Source organism: Sorex fumeus, unplaced genomic scaffold, assembly GCF_029834395.1.
Source record: "Sorex fumeus unplaced genomic scaffold, SorFum_2.1 ptg000169l, whole genome shotgun sequence".
Classification (NCBI taxonomy): Eukaryota; Metazoa; Chordata; class Mammalia; order Eulipotyphla; family Soricidae; genus Sorex; species Sorex fumeus.
This window is the reverse complement of record NW_026606226.1, coordinates 7,137,345-7,163,168: the sequence shown is the minus strand read 5'-3', so window position 1 is coordinate 7,163,168 and position 25,824 is coordinate 7,137,345. Positions and strand designations below refer to the sequence as shown.

Below are 25,824 nucleotides of genomic sequence, written 5' to 3'. Positions count from 1 at the left end.
TCAACCTGCATTAATCTATCAAAAATTTCATCCAATCACCCAAACACGTATGCCAAAAAATGAAACACACAAAATAATGTGACACTCTTCCTGGTGGAACATGTCAAAATCTCCATCACCAACACCATCAAGGAGAACTTTTCCCAGACTGGTTTTCAGCATCTTCAACACTTCTATCCTGGACAGCCACAAAAGCCAAAATGCTTTCAGCAAATTTAGACTAAACCCTTCCAGTATGGCACAGATAACCAGTCACATGCTTAATAAAGAAGGAAATCATATAAGGCATGAGCCAGGGATGGTGCTACATAGGAGAACCAGAGTGCCGCCAGATTCCTAGGGAAGGTGCAGCTTTAATGATGTTTCCATTGTGAAGATGGCACAGGAACTAGAACTTGCAGGAGGCCAGGACACTGAGCCACAGGGGGATGGGGTGGCCTTCCAGCTGACGTTTGTAAAGATGCCCTTCAAAAACTCGTAGGAGTCCTGAGAGCCAGAGGGGTGGGGGATGAGGACCCGAGAGTGGTAAGATCGGGCTCAAGGTCAAAGAAGAGGATTTTAGTTTTAACTCTGAGCAAAATGCAGAGTCGCTGTCTGGAGGGGTGACAGGACTAGCTGATGTGGTAGGACTCTTGAGGGGTGAAGGGTAGAAGCCTGGAGAGCCAGCTGGGGAGGCGGCTGCTGAGGGAACTCCCAGAGGAGGAGGGTCTTCCTGTCAGTGGCAGAATAATGGCAGGAGCCCTGGTGTCTGCTTGTAAGTGGCATCATCAGGAATGCTAGAAGCTGGTTTGTGACACAAGAGACAGAGCAGAAAGGAACCAGGACCCAGGAACTATGCAATTGGGCAGTTCCAAGCAGGGTCTGGTGCTTGAGACAGGGGGTTTCTGGGAGAGCAAATGAGAAAGGGGAGTATGGAGTTGCTATTCAGTGAAGTGGGGCTGGAACCAATTTCTAGATTCCCCAATGAAGATGGGTGCCCAAGCGTAAAACCCACACAGGCCCTGGCAAGGGGCAACCATTTGCAACTCATCGACACAGATGGCATTTTGCAGACATTAGCTCCATTCCCCAAGGTCCTAAGCTGTGTTTTCTGTGCACACCTTGCACCTCTTAATGCTCCTTCCAACTTATGCCGCATATTATGTCTCCAAGGCCCCATCGCCCTCCCTGAGCCTGTCCACAGTCTTCCTAGTCTGACCCATGTCCAGCCCTTCCCATAAAGCTTCACCAACACTCCTGAGTGTGCGTGTGAAAGTCTGACACCTCTCATTTAAAGGGGATCTTTCAGGACATCTGCTATAGGTTCTAAATTTATTCTGCACCCCCCCCCCCCCCGCCGCCCCGCCGTGGCTCAGAGCTCAACTTGACTCTAAGTCAGGGCCAACTGGTGCATAAGTCTAATTACTTGATGACAACATTTCAGAAGTTCTGGTCTACCATCTCAGAACCTTTCTCAATTAATCATCCTGTAGGTATTTGTTAAACTGATACAGAGCAGGCCTATTTCTAAGAGGTTGTTCGGGCATACACTCGGCAAGTCAGACTGAAATCATCAACTAAAAGAGCCTGTGTAAAGTAAAAGTTAGCAAAAATTGTCAGCAAACACACAAAGGCTCCTCGCCTAAGCCTCTCCATGCCTCCATCCTCAGCAAACCCCCACCCCCACCCACTGGCTGCTGTACTCAGTCAGTTAGGCAGAAATGCTCAAACAGAAACGCCCAGGTTGGAGTCATAGAAAGTCCTTAAGGACTATATACACGTTCCTATATGTAACTGTGGTCCTCAAACTTCAGAATCACCTCAAGGGTTTGTGACGGCACAGATTTCTGTCACCCCACACCAATCATGATAACCTTTACCTAATGGCCAGGAATAACCAGCGCTGGCAGGATCACAGAGAAATAGGCACGCTCTTCACTACTGGTGCAAGTGTTGTCTGGTTCATCCTTTACGGAAAACAATATAGAGATTTCTTCAAAATGTCAAAATGGAATCCAGTGATTCCACTCCTTGGTATCTATCCCAAGAATACCAAAACACCAATTCAAAATATCCATGCCCACTGATATTCACTGCAGTGCCATTCACAACAGCCAAACTTTGGAAACAACCCAAGTGCCCAACAATGGATGAGAGGGGAAAGAAACTGTGGCAGACATTCAGAAGAGAATAGCACTCAGGTATGAGGAAAGATAAACTCTCTCCTTTTGTGACAACATGGATAAAACTGGCTAAGCAAATAAGTCAGAAGGACGATAAATACTGGATTATCTCCCTCTTAGATGGTATATAAAGCAGTGAAGCAAAGGAGCAGGCAATGTCCAGTGAAAAACAAGCCTGTGGTGACTTTGACTGCAGAGCTGAGGTTAGCACACAGAGGATAAGGGAGGCAGACATGGACGAGAAGGGACACGATGGAGAGATGCTGACATCTGGGTGGCGTAGTATGGACACGGGCTTTGACCAGTGCCCACCCAAGAGGCAAGATCTGCACTTCTAGTCCCACCAAGCCCCCTGCTCTGCCCCTTCTGCCCCTTCATGCTAGGAGGAACCCCCTCCCCCACCTTCCTCCTTCAGGCTGCTCAGGGCCAACTGCCACCACCTGCTCTTCTCTCTTCCAGCCTCAGAGGTCAGGGCCAACTTGTGCCCTTGCCCCCAACTCCATGCTCCTCTTCAGTCCTCCTTCCTTGGGAAATTTCTCTCTCCTTCCCAAATTTTCTGTCCCGCTGTTGGTCTGCCCAGATATTCTCACATCCCTGCCCCTCTAAGAATGCAAATAGCCTTAAAACCACAGCAAACCTGCCTCCTCACTGGACACTTCCCCTTGCATGCTCCGCCCCCACTTCCCCTTGCATGCTCCCCCACTTCCCTCCAGCCCTGCATAATTTCCAATCCTCCACGTGCTCCTGTACATTCCCCCCTTTCCTCTTGCCTGCATTCACCGAGAATCCCCCTGCACGCTCTCCCTGTGGTTTTGTGATTCTAAAATCTGCCCTCTACGCAGAGGCTGCTACCAGAGAAGCAAATCCAACCACACTCCTCCTCCCGTCCTTAGAAACCTCCAGAGCAGGGCCAGAGAGAGAGTACAGGGATGAAGATGCAGGCCTTGCATGCATCCTACCTGGTTTGTCCTGGAGACCCCAAACACCATCCTGGTGGCCTGGGTAATGTCCCTCACCGCAGGGCCCAGGCAGCACTGCCCTCTCTGGCCCTCACACTGAATCCCTATCTACCAGGGTGGGGTCCCTGGACCTCATGAGCACCACCCGCAGGTGTTCCCCTGTCCTCGCCAGGAGCTGACACCTTGGCCGCCTCACCCCAACAGCCCAGACTTCCTTCTATTATTGCACTGCGAACATCTGCGTTATAATCATTTTTAAGGATTTCTCTCCGCCCACTAGATAGCATGTTCTTTTGTGTCCCCAGTTCTCAACACAATGCCTGACACACAGAAAATAATAAATCTGTGATGAATAAGTGCCGCTGTAGGCTTTTCAAAAAGGAAGTGGGGGTCACATCCATACAATTCTAGGAGCAGCACCTAAGATTCCTTTGTAACAAGCATGAGGTCATTAAAGCTTTAAAGTTAAGCCTCTTAACCCTCTTCAATTAAAAGATACATACTGAGACCAAAGGCTGTCAAAATGAGACCAAAATCAGCAAATAATTTGGTTTCTCTGAAACCAGGTTGCCTGTGGCTATGTCTGAATAAAATAATATATTATCTTGGAATTTAAGTGTTCTCTTTCTGTTGCATGCTGGAATGCTGCAGGAAGTGTGCTGGCGTTCAAGGCGTTTCCACGTGCCCGCTTTATCACACAATGACAGCCATCACCCGGCCTTGGGCAGGCACCACGTGGCCTCTGGCTTGGTTTCTGCCTCCTCAAACACAGCCTAAAGTCCCCATGGTTTCAGCCAGATTAAAGAATTATTTTCCGTTAAATGCCTAATGCCGGTCGTGCTGGTGTAGTCTGCTATTCTCTCAGATGCTGGATTCTGTGTCAGCTGTGCATGCTGGTAACACCTCTGCAAAAATGAACTTCCACCATCCGACCCACCCCAGAGCGCTTCCCAGGTCAGAAACTGTTGTGGGATTCCTCCTCCAGCTCGACCACCAGTTCAACATGTCAGTTCCAAGGTCCCCCTGTCATGGCCAGATCCACCTCAGAGACAGGAACACCTTGGGCCTGGAAGCAATGCTTCGATGCAATTCAGAACCAGGGGCAAGTTTTCTCTTCTAGAATTCATTCTAAAATTCTTCGTTGTGAAAATAGCACATTTTATGGGTTGTTGGAGCAACAATCTGACCAAAGTTAGAATCTCAGCTGTTTTCTTATTAGCAGCCATGAGCTATTAGCGAATGACTTAGCCACAAATCTGTCTTTCAAGCTATAAACTGGATCAGGTACAACACAGTTTTAGACTGCCAGCGTTGTTGCAGTAACTTCAGTAAGTATATGTCGTGTTGTGCCCAATTAATATTTGTTATTGGGAATGAATGACACTTCCCTTTCAGTGATCTTTAAACTTCTTTTCATAGCAAGTCACTGTATTTTCAAAAGTTTAAAAGCTCTCGCAGCATGCATTAAACAGGTAACTTGAGAACCGTTATCCACTTAGGCAAAATTACCACACAGCACAAACTGGACAGATCTAGTTTTTGCATCAAAGCAGACAGAATAGGTAGGAAAAAACATTGTTTCAAGTCACATCTGATCTCTGCTGCTGTTGGTAAAGTATAAACTGTAGGTCTTCCTGGATGAGAATGCTGGAGAAAGACTGTGACGGCACTGATGAATAGAAGATGAAACAGTGTTTCTTTTTGTTTACAGGGCCACGCCCCCAGCAGCACACTGGGGATAAAACGGTGGGACCCCCAAACAGCAGGCCTGTGCTCTAGCCATCTCCTTGCCCTGGCTTAGTGTTCTGTTATTTAAAAAAAAAAAAAAACTTTGGTACAGTTTACATGAATTTCCGTCAAAAATTTGGAGACAGGACAAAACGACCTGGGTTCCAGCCATTTCCAATTCAAGGAGTCTTTTACTTCAATGAGAAAATAGCATCAGGTTTAGCCCTTAGTAGAAGGCTATTAATTTTTCCATCTCCAACTTCTGCTTAAGTCCCAGGAGACTTCAGCAAACGAGTGTATCAAGGCGTGAGAGTGAAGCACACAGTCAAGGATCTCCTGGCAGAGAAACGATCCCGGCAGACGAACAACTCAAGATTTAATGTGAGTCCCCACTCAACCCCTTATGAAGCTTTAGGGTTTGTACCTTCTGAAATCCACAGTTTCCCTCTCCCATCTGCATCCGTCTACCACTCTCCAGGGCAAAGCTCTATTCTAGCTGCCTTGTAATAGAATCTATCTGTGTTAACTTTGGGCTGGAGCGATAGCACAGCGGGTAGGGCGTTTGCTTTGCATGCAGCCGAGCCAGCCGACCCGAGTTTGATTCCTCCGTCTTCGATTCCTCTGCCCCTCTCAGAGAGCCCGGCAAGCTACTGAGAGTATCTCGCCCGCATGGCAAAGCCTGGCAAGCTACCCGTGACATATTCTATATGCCAAACACCGTAACAACAAATCTTACAATGTTATTAGGCCCACTGGAGCAAATCGATGAACAACAGGAGGACAGTGACAGTGACTGTTAACTTTGGGGCAAGGGATAGTACAGTGGGTAGGGTGTTTGCTTTATGTATGGCCGACCTGGATTCCAAATGGAGTATGAAAAAAAAAATGTTTTCGGGGCTGGAGCAATAGCACAGCAGGTAGGGCACTTGCCTTGCAAGCAGCCAATCCAGGTTCGATTCCCAGCATCCCATATGGTCCCCTGAGCACCACCAGAGGTAATTCCTGAGTACAGAGCCACACCTTACTGCCCACTACCATCAAATCAGCACATTTCGACAAATGACTTTGGGAGGATACATGTTTAGATCACAGCAACCTGAAAATGAAGGACACAGAAACCAGGGAAAATACATGATGCAGAAAGAGGTTCTAGGGCCAGGAAGGTATGAGTTCATCCTAAAAATGGGAGCTTTGGAAGCTCAGGCAGCTGGAATTCGACTGAGTTCACGGCTGTGGCCCAACATCTCAGCATACCCCAGTGCAGTCCTCACATCAGTGACCTGGCGAACCTGGGTGGCTAAACTTGGGCCTTCCCAAAACATGGAGAATTGGACTTCAGGTTTATCCCTATAGACAGACTGGACTGTCCATCCACTCGTGGTTCCCAACTACCACCCCAGAATATCAGCATACTCCAAGAAGGCGACATTGATTCCTTCCCCATTCCCTCTGGGTGGCAGGAATCCTGAAGAGGACCCTGCCTGACGGCACTAATGGGGCTAGCTGCAAAGATGAGCCTGGCCTTTTCTTTGTCATACCATTGCAGTAGGTAGACTTGAGTCCAGTCCCTTGGGGAAGTTCAGGCAGGGAGGCCCTACTTAGTCATGTTCAGAGGCTGTCCTGGAAAGACGAGAAAGAGCCCAAGGCAACTTTGAAGGGGTGAGAAATCCAACTAAGCCATTTTGCCAGACACACTGTGCTACACACACACTCACACACACACACACACACACACACACACATGCACACACGCACACGCACACACAACACAGAGCAATCCCACATCAGACCTGGAAATGTCTTCTCACATGGCAAAGTACAGGATAAAGTTAAGGATCTGACCCTGCAAGGGGTTGGGGACCAAATGCATCACACACTTCCTCATGAGCAGGAGTTTCAAAAGTAACACACACACACACACACACACACAAAATAAAAACACAGAAGAGTCACAGTGCATTGGACAAGGCAGAGCCTGGAGCCCACCACGAGATCACAACACAGGCAGCCCCAACATATTCCAGAGCACAGCCACGTCAGCACCCAAATAGGACCTCTGGTCTCCAGAACTGCAAGAATAAAGGTCAGTCTTGGTTAGGCTGCACTCTGATCCTGGTCACTGTAGCAATAAGAAAGGAACACACATTCACTATGGAAACTGCATCCCCAACACACCTGCTTTCCAAAGCAGGTATCTGATGCCCAAACTGCTGCTAATGTCCCCAGTGGCTCTGTGGACCCATCTTTACAGCTTCCCCTCAAGAATATCTGCTTTTTTGTGCCATGAAACATTTCCCGGTTCTTCGCAGTAGGAATAAGAGGTAGGTAAAAAGAGGAATCTCTCGATTCCTTCATCAAGAGAGACATGCCAGAGATTGGACTCAACCACCAATTCTGTGCATTTTGGTTATAGTCCTATGGTCTCACAAATATGACTGCATGTATTTTTTCTATTTCTCAAAATTCTTTTATTCTTCTCTATGATGCTAGATTCTTCTATAAAAATATTAAAGCATGAGCCATCTACCAACATCTTGTACCCTTAAAAAAAGTAATTAGACTTGTAATAGAGATTTCTGTTGCATTGTTTCTAAATTACTCCATTTCAACAGAGCACCGTAAGAGCTAATCATTTAAAAAATATTAATTAATAAGTAAAGTAAAGTAAAGGCCCTCCCGTTGATCATCGATTTGCTCGAGCGGGCCCAGTAACGTCTCCATTGGAGACTTTGTTGTTACTGTGTCTGGCATATCGAATACATCACGGGGAGCTTGCCAGGCTAATATTTTAAAAATTTGTTAGGACAATAAAGAGAAGGAAGGGGGAAAAAGATATAAATTTTTTGTTTTGAAATTCAACATATGATCTGAAGTTTACTGAGCTTTCTAAGTTTTTCTTTTCCTTTTTTCTCTAAGTTTTTCTTATGTGATCATAAAGATTCATTTAAAATTATCAAATATGTAATAGCTGTCACAGAGACTTGGCCAAAAATTTTTGCCAAGTAGGAAGAGCAGTTCATATTATAATTAAAATCACATGGAATGAAGAATTTAATTAAAATGGGGAGGGGGTGTTCAGAATGGATCTGAGAATCAAACTCCGATGTGGAATCTATTTTTTTCTGATTTATGGGTCAATATTAGCTAATTATTATTAGCTATAACTGTCATCAAAACTTTATAGTAAAAAACATTGAGGAAATATACATCAAAGTTTCTGAGGTCAATATTCTACACAAATATAAAGTAACTGAAGATTTCTGAAGGTCTGTACTGAGAAAAATGCTGGAGAAAATGTCCTGCGTGGGACATCAATTTTGATAACTTTATGAGCTCTGAGTTATACTGTCTTGCCGACAGGGTCCCAAAAATAACCACTTCCCCTTGGCATATCTCTTCTCATGCAGCCTCTGGTGTTTGCTTTTCAAATCTTAACTGGGATTATTTTGTTTCCTAAGTTTTCCTAACCCCTTGCCTTCCAACTGGCTGCTCAAATCTCCAGGCAAGGCCACCCAGGACTGGGCTGTGTTATCAGCTGGGGTTCTGGGCTAATCATCTTTCCTGATTACTTTTGGAAGGAAACCATGGCCAGCACAGAGATAGAAGCCTGACAGTTGAGCACATTGATGGGGAACGGGGGTGAACAGCAGGTGCATGGGGGCCAGCCCGATCAATACATTTATGGCCCTGAGTCCTTCCAAGTGTTTGATCTGGGTGGCGAGAAGGGGCGGCTCCAGCCGCAGAACAGATGTGCCCTGCCTCGCTCCATACCCCAACAACTGTCTGTGCCCCCCATCCGGAAGACTAGCTGCAGGGTGTTTACCTTCGCGCCCAGATGCTGTTTGGAGGCACCAATTGCTGGCACCTGTCAGTTACCTCCGCATGGAAACATTCTCAGGCCTCTCCCTGGGATTTGCATGATGACTTCTCCAGAAGTACAGAAAATGAAAACCCACAATGGGAAGGAAGCTGGACGGCAGCGTATCCCATAGTGGCCCTGATCTCCCTCACACACCACTGAACCCATCTCTTGGCCAGCTCCAAGCGGCCACTAGCTTCTCAGGCGGCATCCCTCTCCCTGACTTTCCAGCCACGCAGTCACGGGGACACACCTGTCCCCTCTCCGGGCCTCGGTGCCCTTGCCCATGAGAGTGGTGGGTTAGGAGGGGCCCTCCCGCTTCCGTCTCCAATTTAAAAACTCATCACTTGAAGATGCATTGCCCCATTCCTTTTTCTTCTTTACTTGGGCCATTCACCTGGAAAATTGTTCCTGGCTTTTACAAGAGCACTGGCCCTCCAGGGTCCTGCTGGTGTTTCCAGCCTCAGACATCGCGCCGGGGCCTGCTGAAGCATCTAGGCTCTGAATTCAGATCCTTGCTCGGCAACTCCTCACTGATGGGGAAAGTCACTTAATCTTACCCTCCAAGGTAGATAAGAGTATCTGCCTCAGATGTTATTGTAAGGGTGAGACTTACTATTTGCCAAGGGCTTGGCACGGGGGATGTGTTCAATCAAAGTGCTGGCTCTGAAATACGGGCAAGTGTTCGAGCAAGGCAGCTGCCCAGGGCTCCAGAGTTCAGTGAGCACTTCCCAGGGCAGAGTGGGAGAAGGGGCCAGTTTAGAAACGTAGAGTTAGGGCTTTGCCCCCTGTACTGAACCCTGTACACCGAGGTCAGACCGGATGGCATGGGGGGGCACGGGGTGTGCCCAGGAGCAGCTGGGAAACCTGCTGGAGGATGTGAGGAGGTGAACTTCAGTAAAGCAGGGGAGAGAGGTGGGGTGAGCAGAACAAGGGCTCCACAGACGCCGAGGCAGATGGGGTGTGAGCAGGAGTTCGGGGCATGGGTGATGAAACTGAGGAAGGAGAGGAGGAGGAGGAGGAGGAGGAGGAGGAGGAGGAGGAGGAGGAGGTCGCAGTCCTGGCCCCAGCCTTGCAGGCCAACGTCCCAACGCCCAGCTCCCTCCCAATGCACAGCAAACACATCTGCTACCCTCGCCCCCAGCACCCACAGCACCCACGGCTCCAAAGTTCTCTCTCCCCCGACTAGTTGGGATTCTACTGTTTTGAGGAATCGAAGTGGGCCCAGGCAAAGGGGCCGGGAACACTAGAGTAAGGAGCCTCGCAGCCTGGCTGGGTTGTGCCTAAGAGTGAGACCACCCCAAAGGCCTGGGAAGAGGCAGCCTGGGAAGGGACTGGGTCACAGCTGCCATGTGCCGTGTTTGCTGCCACAGGAAGCGTGTGGCTCTTGTGGTGTTGACACTCCCAGTACCGCACAGAGGAGAGAAGCCCCCAGGCGGGGTGAGGTGGGAAGCTGAGGGACTGCGATCAGGACCCGGATTGCCTGGTTTCCGGAGTCTTCTCTCTGCCCAACTCTGCCCCTTCAGAAAGGAAAGGGGGAGATGACGGCCCCCACAGCCCTGCTGCCTCCAGAGATTCCCCTCCAAGCTGCCCCACCCCTGCAGCTTCAAGAAACCCAGCAGCTCACTTTAAGCCACTAGAATTTCTTAGGCATCTTTATAAACACAACTGACCCACCTGTGAGGCTCGGGATGGTGGTTGAGGGGTGGGGGGTGCGCTCTCCTGCCACGCCCCCCTTTTCAGGTGCTGTGGGAGAGATCAGGAGAGGAAGACAGCCCAGGGTCTCCTTTCCGAGACACTACGCCAACCTTTAATTTGTCCTGCCGAAGACAGAACCCAAGGCCAGAGCAAAAGCTAACTGTAGCCTTCTGCCAGCCCAAGCCCGCTGACACTGGAGCTTCTAGGCTGTGATCCTGCATTTTGCTATGCTAAAGGCAGTGCCAGGAAAGGGACGGAATATGAGTGAGATGAGGCCTGGGGTGCAGTGCCTTAGTGCTAGTAGCTGCAGCCTGTGCTTCTGTTGCAGGGAAACTTCTCGGGGCACAACCCTCTCTGCACCCTCGGATCAAAGAGCGCAGCTTAGGTAGAAACCGGACCAAAGTGAGAGCAAGGGTGAGCTGGGGATGGAGCCCCAAGATCTGAGGGTGCGAGTGTAAGAACTGTGACTGCAGGCAGCACCCAGAGCTTCTCCGATTCTTGTCTTATCTCAAGGGTCACACTCTGAGGTACTGGGGTTGGGGTCCAGGAGGGAGGCAGGCAATGCTAGGGATGGGGTGCAGAGACTTACAAATACATGCAAATATATGACTTGACTCTTGAGCCAGAGATCTGATTTCTTAAAAATTTATCATGTTGGTTCTTTCTCATCTCTCCAACTCTGATGAACTGAGCCCACCTTCTGTTGGGCACTGGCGTGAGGTGTCGGGGCTTGTTTGGAACATTTGAGGGTCATTAGACAGCAAAGTGCTGTTTCGCTGTGTTGTGTGGCCCAAGATCTGCCCTAGAGTTTAGTAGCAGCTGTGCTCTCTGATGCTTCAATTGTTTCTCTGCCATAACCCATCTCCCTTGCCCCAGTGACGTTCCCCCTAGACTGCCAGCAGAAGGCTCTGCTTCTCTGGGTGGGGTTTGCACAGTGACTGACAAAAGCAGCCCATGTCTACCGGGGGGAGTATCTCCCCACACCTTTAGCTCACTCTCACAGCACAGAGCTTAGCAGATTGCTTGTTAATGTTGCCAACCAACCCCCTTCATGAACCCAGAGAGAATTAAAAAAAAAAAATCTAAGCAGGCAGTAAACCCAAAACGCCAATGTTTCAATACAGGGGTGCAAGCCCTGCCCTTGGCATCCATTTGAAAGAATGTTTTCTCTACGGTTTTTCAGAACTAGCCTATTAGCTGACTTTAATTAGCCCACTGTCCTGCCCTGTTTGGAGAACTGAACCGCGTTTCCAGGGCTTTCCACGCCCCCCACCCAACCACCTGCTCCTTCTCTGTCACAGACATTTTTAAAAATAATCATCATAAAGGCAAACTCTTTGCAACTTATTTTCTCAGCTGTTCGACTGGCTCTGTCATTTAAAAAAAAATGTCATGAAATTTAAAATATTTCCTGGCAGTGGATTCTTTCACGCCGCTTACAAAAATAATCAGGTTTTGCAGCAAAACAGCCATGGCACGTCCATCTGGCAGGGCTGAAGTTCTGCAGATTCTGTTCTGGCCAAAGCATCCAGGATCATTTATCAGCACGTCTCCCCGAGGTTCCCAGGGCTCTAACTGCTCCCCCAGCACAGAGAATATTACCGAAGGCACCCAGACCCAGCGGGCTGTGCTCTGCAGCCGGACACAAGGCCTGGCTTCCCCACAGCCTGCCCCCTGGACACTGCTTTATGCAAGCAGGAGATTCTTAACAGTCAAATGTCTAGAAGTCATTCAGACACAAGAAACTGGGAGACACTTGAAATCTCAGCTTTTAAAGACATTTATAGCGAGAGGAGGCTTTTTAAATCCTACGTTTTAACTTTTCACTCACTAATAAGCTTAAGGACAACAAAATAAGCGTCTGGAGTGGAAAGCAGATGTGGATGCATCTCCCTGGACCTTGGGCGCCCCCCCATCCCCCCACCCTGCCCTCTCACTCGCCTCCTTTTCCTTCCCGGGGTTCACCCTACTCGGATTCATAGAAAATCTTTCAGAACTTTGCTTTAACAGTTTATGAAAAGTGAAGCAAGCTCATGGATGTGGGAACCGATGTTGTAGATGTGCTTGCGCTAAGGCTAAATTTAGTTAACTAAAGGATTCCTGACACGTACCCTTCCTGTGGGGCTGGAGTGATAGCACAGCGGGTAGGGTGTTTGCCTTGCACGCGGCCAACCAGGGTTTGATTCCCCTCTCAGAGAGCCCGGCAAGCTACTGAGAGTATCTCACCCGCACAGCAAAGCCTGGCAAGCTCCCCGTGACATATTCGATATGCCAAAAACAGTAACAACAAGTCTCACAATTTGTTGTGAGATGTTACTGGTGCCCGCTCGAGCAAATCGATGAACAATGGGAGGACAGTGCTACAGTGCCACCCTACCCGTGAGATCATTTAAACCGGACTCGGCGCCTTGGCTTGGCCTCCACACATTTGAAGGCCTCACGGAAATCCTGCCATGCTTCTGTGTCACCTGTTTATGCCAGTTTACATACCGCCTACTGTCCCCAAGGCTGGTGATAATGAAACATGTGGCACAGCACCCGATGAGCTTGCTTTTGGAGACAAATCCTCCCTAATCTGGGCTTTGTGGACAGAAGGCGAATGTATGCAAGGATACGGGACTCACTATTCTTTCTTCACAAATTCATATTGACTTTAGGGCTGGACCAACGCAATGTGCTGGGAAGCTAAGGCCTTTCAGAGTGTAGGGCTTCTCCCCTTTGTAAACAGGGCAGTGTTAGGGAGAGGTGCCAGTTCCCTCTTTACACAGGTACCAATGGGGAGGTTGCTGATAATGGAAAGAGAAAGAGCCCTGGGAGTTGGCACAACTGGCACAGGTGGCCAGCAAACCCGCAGCGCCCACAAGACAAGGATCGGCCTTTGCCAGGCTCAAAAATAAAGCCAGGGAGAGGCCGATGGGAGTGGGAATGGGACCAGGGGGAGCGCTGCCCCCTGGTCTCCGAAAACCTACATCTATAGAGACCGCATCATTGAACGTGAACCATGACCTGGCCTCACCCTCCAGCCACCATTCCTGACCCATCGGCTTCAACTCCAGGTCATCGTCCCCAAATGCCCTTCCCCATTTTCAACCCTGCTAAGCAACTTCCGAACAAAGTCCACGCTCCTCAGCAGGACTCCAGAGGCTCCGTGCCCTGGCTCCACCCCAGCTTCCCTTCCTCTTCCTGTCTGTGCACGCCTTGCACACAGCTCTACATCTGAGTCTCTGCTTTGTCCCCAATCCCGTGGTGCTAGGGTGGAATGGTGGAACCAACCTGGGGTCTCACACAAGCAAAGCATACTGTACCATTCTACTCTACTCTGCCCCTGCCGTGTTTTGTTCTACTCTGTTGCGACATCCCTTTTATCTGCTGACCACGTCTCTTTCATCATCCTTTAAAAGGGGACTGGCCCCACACCTATAGTAGGAGATTCAGCCCCATTTTGCCAAGCCACAACTTGCTGGCACCTTACTTTCACCCTCACTCTGCTCCCCACCTGCACTCAACCACAGTCTCAGCAGATTTAGCGGGTCACCCAGGCGAAAGAACATAACGAGCTTTGTGACTTTGGAAAAATCCATCATACTGTCTATTAGTTTCCCAATTGATAAGCCAGACATAACTTGAAATCAATTTCGCTAGTTACAAAGATGTGTGACATAAAATATGTAAATACACACAGCACAATATAGCATGTGTCTTGACTACATATAATCTCTACATACTGTATGATTTCTATATAGTCAGTACAGACTGTACCCAGCACACCTTTCTACATTAGTGGTTATTAAAAAGGATGAAACCCAGAATCTGGCCATGAAGTAAATGCTCACGAAATGCCTCTCAAGCCCAGTCTTTAATAAGCACGTTGTTTACATGTAGACATTTACCCAAGTGCCTTCCCCACCAAACCGCAGTTGCCCTCAGAACAGAATCCATGCCGCCTTCTTTGCATTTCTGGAAATTACTACAATCCTGATGCATTGTGGGCGCACAAAATTCGTTTCCATGTCATTAACTAGATGAAACTTCTCCCAATAAACAACTTATTTTCCCTGAAGGAGCGATGTGCCCCATCCCCCCACCCCCCACCCAGCCTCACATTTGTTTCATGCCTGGACCTTCTTTTCTCCTGTCCACATCTTTCACCCTTTGGTGCCTGATGCACAGCCCAGCACGTGGATTTCCCCAAACAGCTGAGTATAGACCCTGCACCAGGTTTGGTCTGTACCATGAGCAACTCTTCCTTGGCTATGCCGATTGTTCACCTCAGCCCTATCCCGAGCAGCTGTGATGAGTTACCATTATCTCACAGTTCGAAGAGGACCTGGGGTGTCTCTGCAGGGGTTCCTAGGAGGTCAAACCAGGCTGGATCTCCCAAGATGGCTTCTGGGCCACCTGACAGCTGGTGCTGGCTGCCAATAAGTGGAGCAGGATGCGCCTCTGCCTTGTCACTCACCCTCCCTGGGGTCAGCTGCCGTCCTCAGGAGAAGACCCATAGGCCTTCTTCAAGAAAAGCTGCACGCCTTCACAGGGAACCTGTGATGGCTATCTGAGCAAGTCACCCATGCAGCCTAGGTGCAAGGCAGTTAAGAGGCCAGGCCCTGCTCCATGGGAAGAGATTCATGTAAGGGGCCTGTCTCCCTAAAACGGGGCTAACCTTAAGACCCGGGGATGCACTTCTCCCAGCACTCACAGTTGGAAGCACTGTGCTCACACCTCACAAATACTCCACACACACACACCTGAGGTCTGACAGAAGGACCCACTCACAGAGAAAACCCGCTGGTCTCCCCTCTATAGACTTGACATGACCGTGTCTGCTTCATAACAAGATGCCATCAGACCAGGCACAAGAAAGATGCAGTTCCTAGTCATTATAGAGTATTTTTTCCTATTTATGGTTAAATTACTGTGTGCAGTGGTAAGTAGTACTTAAACCAAGCCCTGTTCCAAAGTCTGTAAATAACTAGTAATATCTATAAGGTCGGGTTTGGTAGTTTAGTGCCTATACACCATTTCATACCTATCAGAATAGCACTAGTTCTGCTTATTTCTCACAGTAGCTAAGACATCTGGTTCCCTGTGCTAATTCTCTTCTTCCAGTCTCACATGAGTATGTTTTGGGGTCTGTTTGTGTTATATCCGTCTAGATTAGACTTTGTTTTCAAAACTGGAGGAAAATCACATGACCGAGTGTGAGTCGAAAGTCAAAGAATAAAATATGGTGTTAAAATATCCAAAACAGAAGCTAAAACGATAGTACAGTGGGGAAATCATTTGCCTTGCATGTGACTGACCTAGGTTTGATCCCCAGCATCACATATGGTCCCATGGGCACCACCAGGAGTGATTCCAGAATACAGAGGCAGGAGTAAGCCCTAAGCATTTCAGGGTGTGGCCCCAAAACAAAAAAATAATTCAAATAAAATAAAATATCCAAAATAGTTATCAGCATCTTCTGCCTCCCCTTCAGATGCAGGAACGATGAGAAATTCAATGTGTAGAATTGCTGTAATTTCCTTGAAGAGGGATCCTGGTTCTTTGCAAGCATCTATAACCATTATCATTTGAGCATTGGTAGCAATATCTTAAATTTAAAGACATAACTTTGTATTTCCATAAAATTAGAAACAAAAAATAGTTACACAAAGTATGAACTTTTTTTGAAGTTACTCGGCAATCTCTTACCTAGCCCACTTTGATATATTTATTTGACCAGGTTGGCACCTACAAAATATTATAGGGCCATAAAAATGACTATGACTGTACTCCAGGAAAACTTCTAATCTTATCACTTTACTGCCTTGGTGACCTATTAGTTCAAATTAACTCATTTTCATGGAGGGGCTTTGGGGCAGCTGTGAGCCTGCCGTGTTAGCTACAGGAAGTTGCAGACTGGCAAATTTCATTCAAATACAAACCTCTAAATTTGGCTACCTGGCATTGCAGGATCCTGTTGTTTGCAATATGCAAAATAAAAATTATATACCATCTCGCTTGGTCAAAAGTTATGCGCTCTTCGATATTAATTTCAGTATTCTTTCTGGAGGAGTCGGATGGTGAGAGGCAGCCATAAGGCGACACTGTGTTGAAGGGAGGAAGCTAAGACGCAATTCCTCCTTTACACCAACGACGACGACGATGACGAGGGTCTGTGCCCCATGTTCCCGCTTTAGCCTGTTCTTTCCCGCCTATGAAATCTGTGCATGCAAGTGGAGAGACTAGGGTGTCGGTTCTGAAAAGTGTGCAGGGAAACCCTTGGAATGCCCACATGAGCCCTTCACAGAGATCCAGTGGTCTGGGGGAGAGGGGTTCAGAATATCGCAGGGCATATTTCTCGGTTTAAATGCCTTCCAGGCCAACCTAGAAGAGACAGCACTAATTACAACTATAAAATAATTTGGTGGAAATGCTTTAAGATCATGCCTGAGATGGAGGGTGAGAGGAACTTGTCAAAATTTGTCAAATTCAAGGCTGGAGAGGTAGTACAGTAGGTAGGGCACTTGCCATGCATATGGCCAACCTGGGTCTGATCCCTCGCATGCCACATGCCCCTTTGAGCCCTGCCAGGAGTGGTCCCTGAGTACACAGCCAGGAGTAAGTCCTAGACACATGGGGTATGACCCAAAACCACCCCCTGAAAATCTATCAAAATTGATCAAAATGCATGAGATTTACTACAAATCATACCTCAGTAAAGGTAAAGGTAAAGGCCCTCCCGTTGATCGTCGATTTGCTCGAGCGGGCCCAGTAACGTCTCCATTGGAGACTTTATTGTTTCTGTGTCTGGCATATCGAATACTCTCGGTAGCTTGCCGGGCTCTCCGAGAGGGGTGGAGGAATCGAACTCGGGTTGGCCATGTTGGCCGCTTGTAAGGTGAACGCCCTACCCGCTGTGCTATCACTCCAGTAATTAAGAACCAGACCATGAAATCAGAAAGGTTCTTATTTTCATCCCACTCACCACCACCCCAGGGGATGTTATGTTTCCTCCTCATTAGGATGAGAATAGTTATTACATATCTTCTGGGGTTGTTGTGATACATAACACATATAATTCATGTGGTTGTGTGTCTGACAGTGCATTTATGAAACTGTTACAAGTATATGCTCATTAGTTTGACTACAATTTAAATATCTGCCCGAAAATACTATAAATCAGGAAACCTGCTTTTGTACCATATTTGGAAAGGAGATATAAGTATCTAGTTTCAATATTTAGTGACGCTATCTGTTGTGGTCAAACTAGATGTGCCAAGAGTGGGCATACCTCAACGATAATTCTGGATCAAGATTCTTCCTTGAATCCATTTTTATTTGTTGTTAAGCCAGCAAAAAGGAAGGAAAATCTTCAAACCCAGAACTGAAAGGCAGGAGAGTTTGGCTTGGGAGGCTGGGGAAATTTGGGAGCAGAAATTAAGATATTAAATTATGTATTCAAATTCAAAATCACCGAACACATGAGAAAAAAACCACAGTGAAGATGTCAAGATAAACAATAAACAATATTTAAATTCCCAAGACTTTCAGAGGTTAGAATTAACCAAACACGAAACAATCAACTATTCAATAATAAATTCTCAACAAGAAACTCCAGAACCTAAGCAGAATTTTTAAAGTAAAACTTTTTAGAATGATAAAATATATAGATAATTAAAAATTCAATAGCATTTTAGCCATGGTTGAAAGCATTAGTGAAGTGGATACAGACCTGAAGAATTCTGTATCTACATCAATATATAGAACAAAGAACCACGAGAAACTGATGAAAGAGGGGTACTGAGGAAAGGAGTCAAAGATGAAATCACAGCTCTACAGAATCCCAGAGGAGAAGGTAAGGATAGAAGATATAATTTTGCTAAACAAGTGTATATAAACAGATAAGGCAATATTTTCCCCACTTTTTTTATTGAATCACCATGAGCTACAGTTACAGAACTTTCATATTTTTTTATATTTATTTATTTTTTAATAGTGAGGCACCATGAGGTACAGTTGTAGACTTACACATTTTTGTGCTTGGGTTTCAATTATACATACAATGATCAAACACCCATCCCTCCACCAGTGCGCTTTCTCACCACCACGGATCCCAGCATCCCCTCCCCCCCCCCAGCCCCTATCCCACCCTGCCTCTGTGGCAGGGCATTTCCCTCTCTCTCCTTTTGAGTGCCATGGTCGGCAAAAGAGGCATTGAGTGGCAATCATGCTTGGTCGACAGTCTACCCTCAGCATGCTCTCCCATCATGGGCGGATCCTCCCAACACCCTTTATTTGGTGTTCCCTTCTCTTTCTGAGCTCCTCCTTCCCCTAACATGTGTGGTTGTCCTCCGGGTCATTGAGTAAAATTCCTGGTACTAATCTCTGCCATACTTGGGTGTTAGTTTCCTATTTTGTTACTTTATGAAGAACTTTCACATTTGAGTCAATCATACAATGACTGAATACCCATCCCTCCACCAGTGTATACTTTCCACCACCAATGTCCCCAATATTCCTCCCACCCCAAACCCTCTCCCTGCCTCTATGGGAGACAATTTTCTTCTTACTCTCTCTCTACTTATGGGCATTAATGATTTGCAATACAGATAATGAGAGGACATCATGTTTGGCCCTTTATCTACTTTCAGCACACATCTCCCATCCCAAATGATACCTCCAACCATCATTGACTTCGTGATTCTTTCTAAGGCAATATTTAAAGAGATATGGTCCAAACTTTTCCAAAGTTTAGTCAAAACACGAATTCCCAAGCGCAGGCTATTCCAAATAGGATCAATGTTCTCTAATTCATCTCTATATGAAGGTGAGCTAGAAGAATCTTAGTATTAGAGCAAAAATATTAAAAAAGAATCCAGAAAATAAAGATTGTCGCACACAAAAGCTGTAAGATTAGCAGCAAACTCCTCGACCTCAATAGATGCAAAAAGAAAATGAAGAGATAACTTTAAAGGTTGAGAAAAGCAACCTATATGCAGACTTAAAATTGTACACCCAGCAATTTTATCAAGTTCAAGGGCAAAAAAATAAAATAAAGATGATTTCCAGATAAACAAAATACAACTTACCACAAATATCACCTAAATTTTTTTCCAAAGAATTACTTTAGAAGGAAAATTAATCTAGAAAAATGTCTGGGAGAAAAAGTATAAGAAACCAGTGAATGTATAAGTATGTATCTCTGAGGCACTTCCTGAAGGTTGACAACAGCTACCATGGCGTGTTTATTTAACAAAAAGGCAAAGTTAAAATAAGAAGACTGTAGGCATTGTCAGTGATGGAAAGGGAAGGTCAACTACTACAGCAAAGGGGCTGAGTCAGTGATATGCAGAAAATGACTGTCACTGTCACTGTCCTCCCATCGTTCATTGATTTGCTCGAGCGGGCCCAGTAACGTCTCCATTGTGACAATTGTTACTGTGTTTGGCATATTGAATACGTCACTGGGGCTCGCCACGTGGGCGAGATACTCTTGGTAGCTTGGTGGGCTCTCAGAGAGGGGTGAAGGAATCGAACTCGGGTTGGCCATGTTGGCCGCTTGCAAGGCAAATGCCCTACCCGCTGTGCTATCTCTCCAGCCCATGCAGGAAATGACATTCAGGTAAATCAGGAGAGGAGTGAGCATGGATGGCCCGAGGATCTCGTAGTCTGTCAGTGGGAAAACTGAGGCTTTGTCAAGCATGCAAGGCAAAATTTTACAGGTAACCATAAAGAACAAAGGGAGAGTAATTGCCCACAGCAGAAAGAAGGCAAAATTGTGTCACAGAAACAAGAACAAGAGGCTTTTTCACCCATCAAATAATAAAAACAACCAACGAGACTATGATTGTGACATCTTGGCAGTTCGGGGATATTAAAACTGGGTTGGGGAGAGTGCTGGTGGTTCTGCAATAATCGTGAAAAATGGCAGCTTGGGGTACTCAAGCACCACTGGGGGTGGCTCAAATAAAAAAACTAATTTTTTCTATTTTGAGCCATACCCAGTGGTGCTCAGGGCTTACCCCTGGCAGTGCTCAGGCACTTATACAGGCACTTATACTTATACCAGGGATCAAATCAGGACCAGCCATATGCAAGCAAAGCAAGTTCCTTTAACCCCTCCACTATTTCTCCAGCCCCCTTTATTTTTTTTTATGTGTAGCTAAGAGGAAAGGGTAGGAGAGTGTTAAAAGAGTAAGTGTGCTCCTCTAAGAATACTGGGTTCCCCTTCATTAGACATCAATTGTCCCCCACATGCCCCCACTCCCGCCCCCACACTAATATTACAGAGAGAGGTTTGGCGTTAGTGGTGGGTGGGCAGGAGAGACTATGAAATCCTGCCCAGCTCAGAAGCACCAAGCCTACGGGGGTCAGTGCTTAGTGCTCAGATCAGAACTCTAAAGATCAATAATTATTTATTTTATAGCAGCTACATTTTCCACCTTGTTCAAGGCATCTGGGGCGTGAATTTGCATTTGTTTGTTTGAAGACTTGATCACTCCTGCTCTCAGCCCCCTTCTCCCCTACTGTGCTGCTTCACTGAGCCTCCTTGGGATGTGGGAACAGAGGCTGACAGTGAGCAGAGTGGGAAACAGCAGGCACAGGGAGGTCCCTCCCACTGTGCCACCTATTACCAGTACCCAGTACCCAGCTCCTGGTGTTTCTTAACTTGGGGTTAAGAGTTTATGCCTCTTGCCTGATGAGGCCAGTTCTCTGCTTCTTTCTGCCCTCTTCCTACAAAAACAATGGCTTGCTTCATGAGGGGTCCACCCTAACCCACTATATCCTCCCCATCTTAACCCCACCACAGGTCAGAACTCAGAATTCCTGTCTCCAATAAGGTTGTATCCATTAATATGCCACAGGATTAGGGTCCATAGGTTACTGTGGGGGCGGGGAGATCGAGACATAATTCTACCACCATCAACCTCCAACCTCCCAAGTCTGCACTGCATCACCTCAGTGTCCTGGACCCTGAGGATGAGGGATGAGTTACGGGAAAGGTTGGAGCTCTGGGGGAGCATCTAGTCTATGTGAAGGCAGACTGTGAAGACGGTGGCACCATAGACTGTGAAGACAGTGACACTATAGGCTAAACATGTGCACATGTGAATGGACACAAGCATCATCACTGGATCTCTATTTGATACGGAATGTTAGCACAAACAGCAAAATGCAAAGAATAAACCAGTCCACTTCATCTAGCCAGGGCTCGGCGTGTGGAGGCGGGTGGTGTTTCCCAGAGCCTAAAACTTCATTCTCTGCTACTCAGTTGCTCCCCCTCACTGAGCCACCCCAAACAATGTTTCTGACGATAGGAAACCACGCCAGGGCGATGCACTGCTGACAGGTTTGTGCTCTCCTTGCCTTCCAGGGTGGTGTCACCTCCCAGTCTCCATTTACCCAGGTACCAGGTGAGTATCCGACTTCTACCAGCATTTCACTTCATTTCCTTTGGAGCTTTCGGTGGAAACTTTGGGCTTTCATGGTGTGGCTGTTTGGGACAATGGGGTGGTGGGGCCTCCCAAGTGGTCCCCAGAGGACCCAGGGCCACCCCCATGAGTTACAGGCACACAGACAAGAGGTTCAGTGAGGGTTGGATGCTGTTCACACCCTGGTGCTTGGGGCCACCAAGGTCATACCCAGTGGGCTGGGGCATAGGGGTGGTGGTCCAGGGCTAACCCTGGCCCTGCTCATGGGGCCTGTGGGGGCTGAGATCACTCCCAGGTATACACTCATCATGTGCACTAACCTCTGTGCTATCTCCCTGGCCCCCATGCTTCTATAAACGCCACACATGTCTCCTAGAGTCAGACTTGGCTGAACTACCAAGGCGGAAAGCAGCAAAGACAGACCTGTGCAGGGATTCTAGATAACAGTACTTTGTTTCAATGGTCTTTTGATCCCCCATCTGGAAGCAACTTACCGTGCCAAAGCAATAGAAGGAAACCCCCTTCCCCCAAGACAATGTCTCCATCTCTAAAATTTTGGCAACTTGGCCTGAGAGATAAGACAAGGGGCAGCCCTGCAGGCAGAGGAGGGTACCAGCACGCCATTCCCTGGGTTGAGAGAGCTCTCCCTGAATTTCCCATCATCACTTCCAGGTGCCCAGGGACCACCCTCATCAAGGAGGTGTGCTCTCATCCACGTGTGCATACACACACACACACACACACACACACACACACACACACACACGGCTCCCAAACATCCCCTCAGAAGTGGCCTAGTAACTGTGGGGACCGTCAGAGCTGCAGCATGGGCTGGAGTTGGGGCAGGGGAAGGTTTCCCGTGTGGGCATGTCTCTAAGATCTTTCTCAGCTGTGGCCATGGCCACTGCAACCTGGCTGCTTCTGCCCCCTTCCGCAGCGTGCCTAAAGCCTCTTCTTCCACCTAGAATTATTCTCCCCCTTGAGAAGGAGAAAAGCAAAAAGGGCCAGAGAAATAGTACAGCGGGCAGGTAAGGCGCTTGCCTTGCATGCAGCTGACCAGTTTTGATCCTGGGCACCAGATATTGGTCCCCCAATCCCTACCAGGAGTGATCCCTGAGTGCAGAGCCAGTGCAAAAGCCCTGAGCACCGCCAAGTGTAGCCCCACCAAAAAAGACCAAAAAAATTTTTAAGAGCAGAAGGCTGTGGTTTTTTTTTTTTTTTTGTATTTGGAAGACTTGTTTGCAGTCTTTATTCTGTCCCCACCGTCCACCACTCCCAAGGATGCAGATTCATGGCATGAGAGAGAACCTTATTGATTGAATTTTCATTTGTTCTGCTTATGGTGAAACCTCTTGCTGCCACTTTCATGTTCCCCAGCAGATGAGAAGTGTGAGGCTAGAGGGTGGGCAGTGGATGTGGAGGACAAGGAGAGTGTGCTGTAAGTCTCTAGGGGCAAGCCTGGCTTCTTTATAACGAATGAACACTTGTGTGTCTGAGCTCAGGATTAGACTTCCAGGTTTGCAGAAAACAGACTAGACCTAAGCCCAACACCCACCCACCCCAGAGCTGGCATGTGGTTTGGAGGAGGGCTCAAGAGGAGGTGTCTGATCCTGTGGCTTTGACCAAAGTGCTGAGCATGCCATGAGCCCTAATTGCAAAGGACAGGAGGGGTCTTCCTGAGTCTGCGCGCAGACAGGCAGCAGTCCACTGTGGGTGGGGGATGACGAAGGAGTTTGACACATAAAAATAAAGCAAGGCGGATGCCTTCCCTTCTTCCCAGCCCTTCTGGGCTCGGGCTGTGGGGTCTAGCTAAGGAGACCACTTCCACAGCACACTCTCAAATATTTCTGGGTGCCATGAGCTAATAAAGAGCTACACAGTCCTCAGCAGGGACAGCGTCCCTGGCGTGACCCTCAGCGAGCTGGCCCCTGCCTCGGCACTCAGGCCTCTCCTCTGGCTTTCCCACGCGGGAAATAAAGTTCCCCGACCCACGTTCTCTTTCCCGCGCAGACGCGCAGGGAACTGTAAACCCGCGGCGGCCAGCAGAGGGCAGCAAACAACACGGGACGGGACCCCGTGGAAGCCCCAGCCTCCCCTGCCAGCCTCTGCAGGGGCAGCACTGCCTCAGAGGGCAGTGTGGGGAGAGTGCGGTGTAAATCCCGCCTCTGGCGAGCATCATGCAGCCTAGACAAGCTGAATGCCCCGGAGCACTTGCCCAAGAGCCTGGACCTTGCTAAGGGTCCAGTGTGTGTGGAGAGGCTCAGAAGCTGGGAGAAAGGTAGGGGGGAGTGGGGGTGCTCCTCCTCTATTTGGTGGAATGCCTAGGGATGGGCTTCTCTCTCTCTCTCTCTCTCTCTCTCTCTCTCTCTCTCTCATCTCTTCCCAACACTGTGCCTGGCACAGATTCAGTCCAATCAAAGGCTGCTGAATGAGAGCCTAATTGGAATGAACTAAAACTAGAACATAACGAACTCATACAAATATGTCATTTGCAGGGAACCAGTTAGAAGCAGCAATGCAACGCTAGGTACTACTTTTCCAGACACTGTGCTTGGTTGGGCAGGATGGGGTTGGGGGGAATCACTCTCCACCATGCTGAGGGACTGCAAGTTACTGGGGATCCGACCAGAGCTCCCTCCCGAGGGACCCCCCTTTCAGCTCTTGCAGCACCTCCCTGGTGGTCTATTGAATCTATTTCAATGCTAGCCTCGGTAGCCAACCCGCTTTCGAACCCCACTTCCCAAGCAAACCCAGTGGCCACAGAGATGCTCTGGTCCCCGAAACGGCCCTTCTGCCCCCTGCACTCACTTTCCACAGCAGGTTCTCCGGCCATGTCTGGTTTCTACGGCATCAGAAGGTCATTCCTCTCCGACTCGGACTTCCACAGCACCAAGCAGTATCCAGGTGACGTCTGTGGCTCTGGCGCGGCCAAGGCCTTTCCCTGCGAGCCCTCAGCGGGCTCCAGCCACCCAGCCCTCCTGGATCCCTACTTCCCGGAGCCCTACAGCGACCACCGCCCCTCGGCGCTGACCCCCAGTCCAGGCTCTCTGTTCAGTGCCTCACCCCTGCCGCCGCTGCTTCCACCACCCTTCCCCGGAGACCCCTCACACCTGGTACTGGTGAGTGGACAAAGGCCTGAGATTGGGGTGCAGTATCAGACCAGCCCAGACAGTCATACCCCCAGGCTGAAGTGCCTGTGACTGGCTGCTCAGTCAGGAGCCTACCTCCAAGACCCATGCCCAGCAGGGCAGCCAGAGGGACCACCCGGGGGTGGGGGTGGGGGAATAGAAAAGGGGCATAGGTGCTATGTCCACACCCTACTGCCTTGTTAGCTGCTCCCCATCATCCTCCAGCAAAGGGCCCCACAGTGACAGCTCAGACAGGGTTCAGCTGCTGCCTTCCTCCCCATCCCCCACTCCCGTGTTCCCATCCTGTGGAACTTTGCTCACCAACCTTCCAGACGGGTAAGGCCCGAGTGGTGCGGGCAGGCCTGCCAGCACACAGGCTCGCTGAGGCCACGCACTGGCAGTGCCCTGTCCAGGGGAGAAAGCTCTGTCCCCATGCGAATATACCCTGCCAACTCACCCCTAAGACCTTTGCCTTCTCCCCAGAGGGACACATGGGAGCAGACGATGCCTGAAGGACTCGGCCAACCAGACCCTGGACCCACAGACACGCTGCCAACCCTGTCACCAGGCACAAGCTGCCTGTCCCAGCTGGAGTCAGGGAGTGCCAGCCAGCACAGGAGCTCGAGCTGGGCACCTGCACTGCCCGGGGCTCCATCCTATTCGCTGCATGCACTGGAGGATCTGTACCACAGCCCAGGGTACCCCACCCCATCCTCCTACCCCTTCAGCCCCTTCATGACAGTGTCCAACGACCAACCACCCAAGATGGTGCCTGATGAGAGCACGGATCCCTCCGTGCTGCAGGATTCTTCTCCATGGACCAAAGAAGATGGGAGCATGACCTGGGGGTCATTCGAGTGCCGCAGAGCTTACTGA

The 25,824-nt window shown here is 48.6% G+C and overlaps 1 protein-coding gene across 1 annotated transcript; it reads left to right on the top strand.

The window, feature by feature from the left end:
• The first annotated feature begins 1,987 nt into the window (after positions 1-1,987).
• On the top strand, positions 1,988-25,824 carry POU2AF2 (POU class 2 homeobox associating factor 2). Its single transcript, XM_056107484.1, has 5 exons — positions 1,988-1,997; positions 5,121-5,230; positions 21,763-21,802; positions 24,641-24,939; positions 25,432-25,824. The coding sequence occupies exons 1-5, from the start codon at positions 1,988-1,990 to the stop codon at positions 25,822-25,824; spliced, it is 852 nt and encodes a 283-aa protein (XP_055963459.1).

Excerpts from the sequence above, each read along its gene's own strand:
- POU2AF2 (XM_056107484.1), top strand. Across the intron at positions 21,803-24,640 it reads TCCATTTACCCAGGTACCAG|GTTCTCCGGCCATGTCTGGT; the intron begins GTGAGTATCCGA and ends TTTCCACAGCAG. Across the intron at positions 24,940-25,431 it reads ACCCCTCACACCTGGTACTG|AGGGACACATGGGAGCAGAC; the intron begins GTGAGTGGACAA and ends CCTTCTCCCCAG.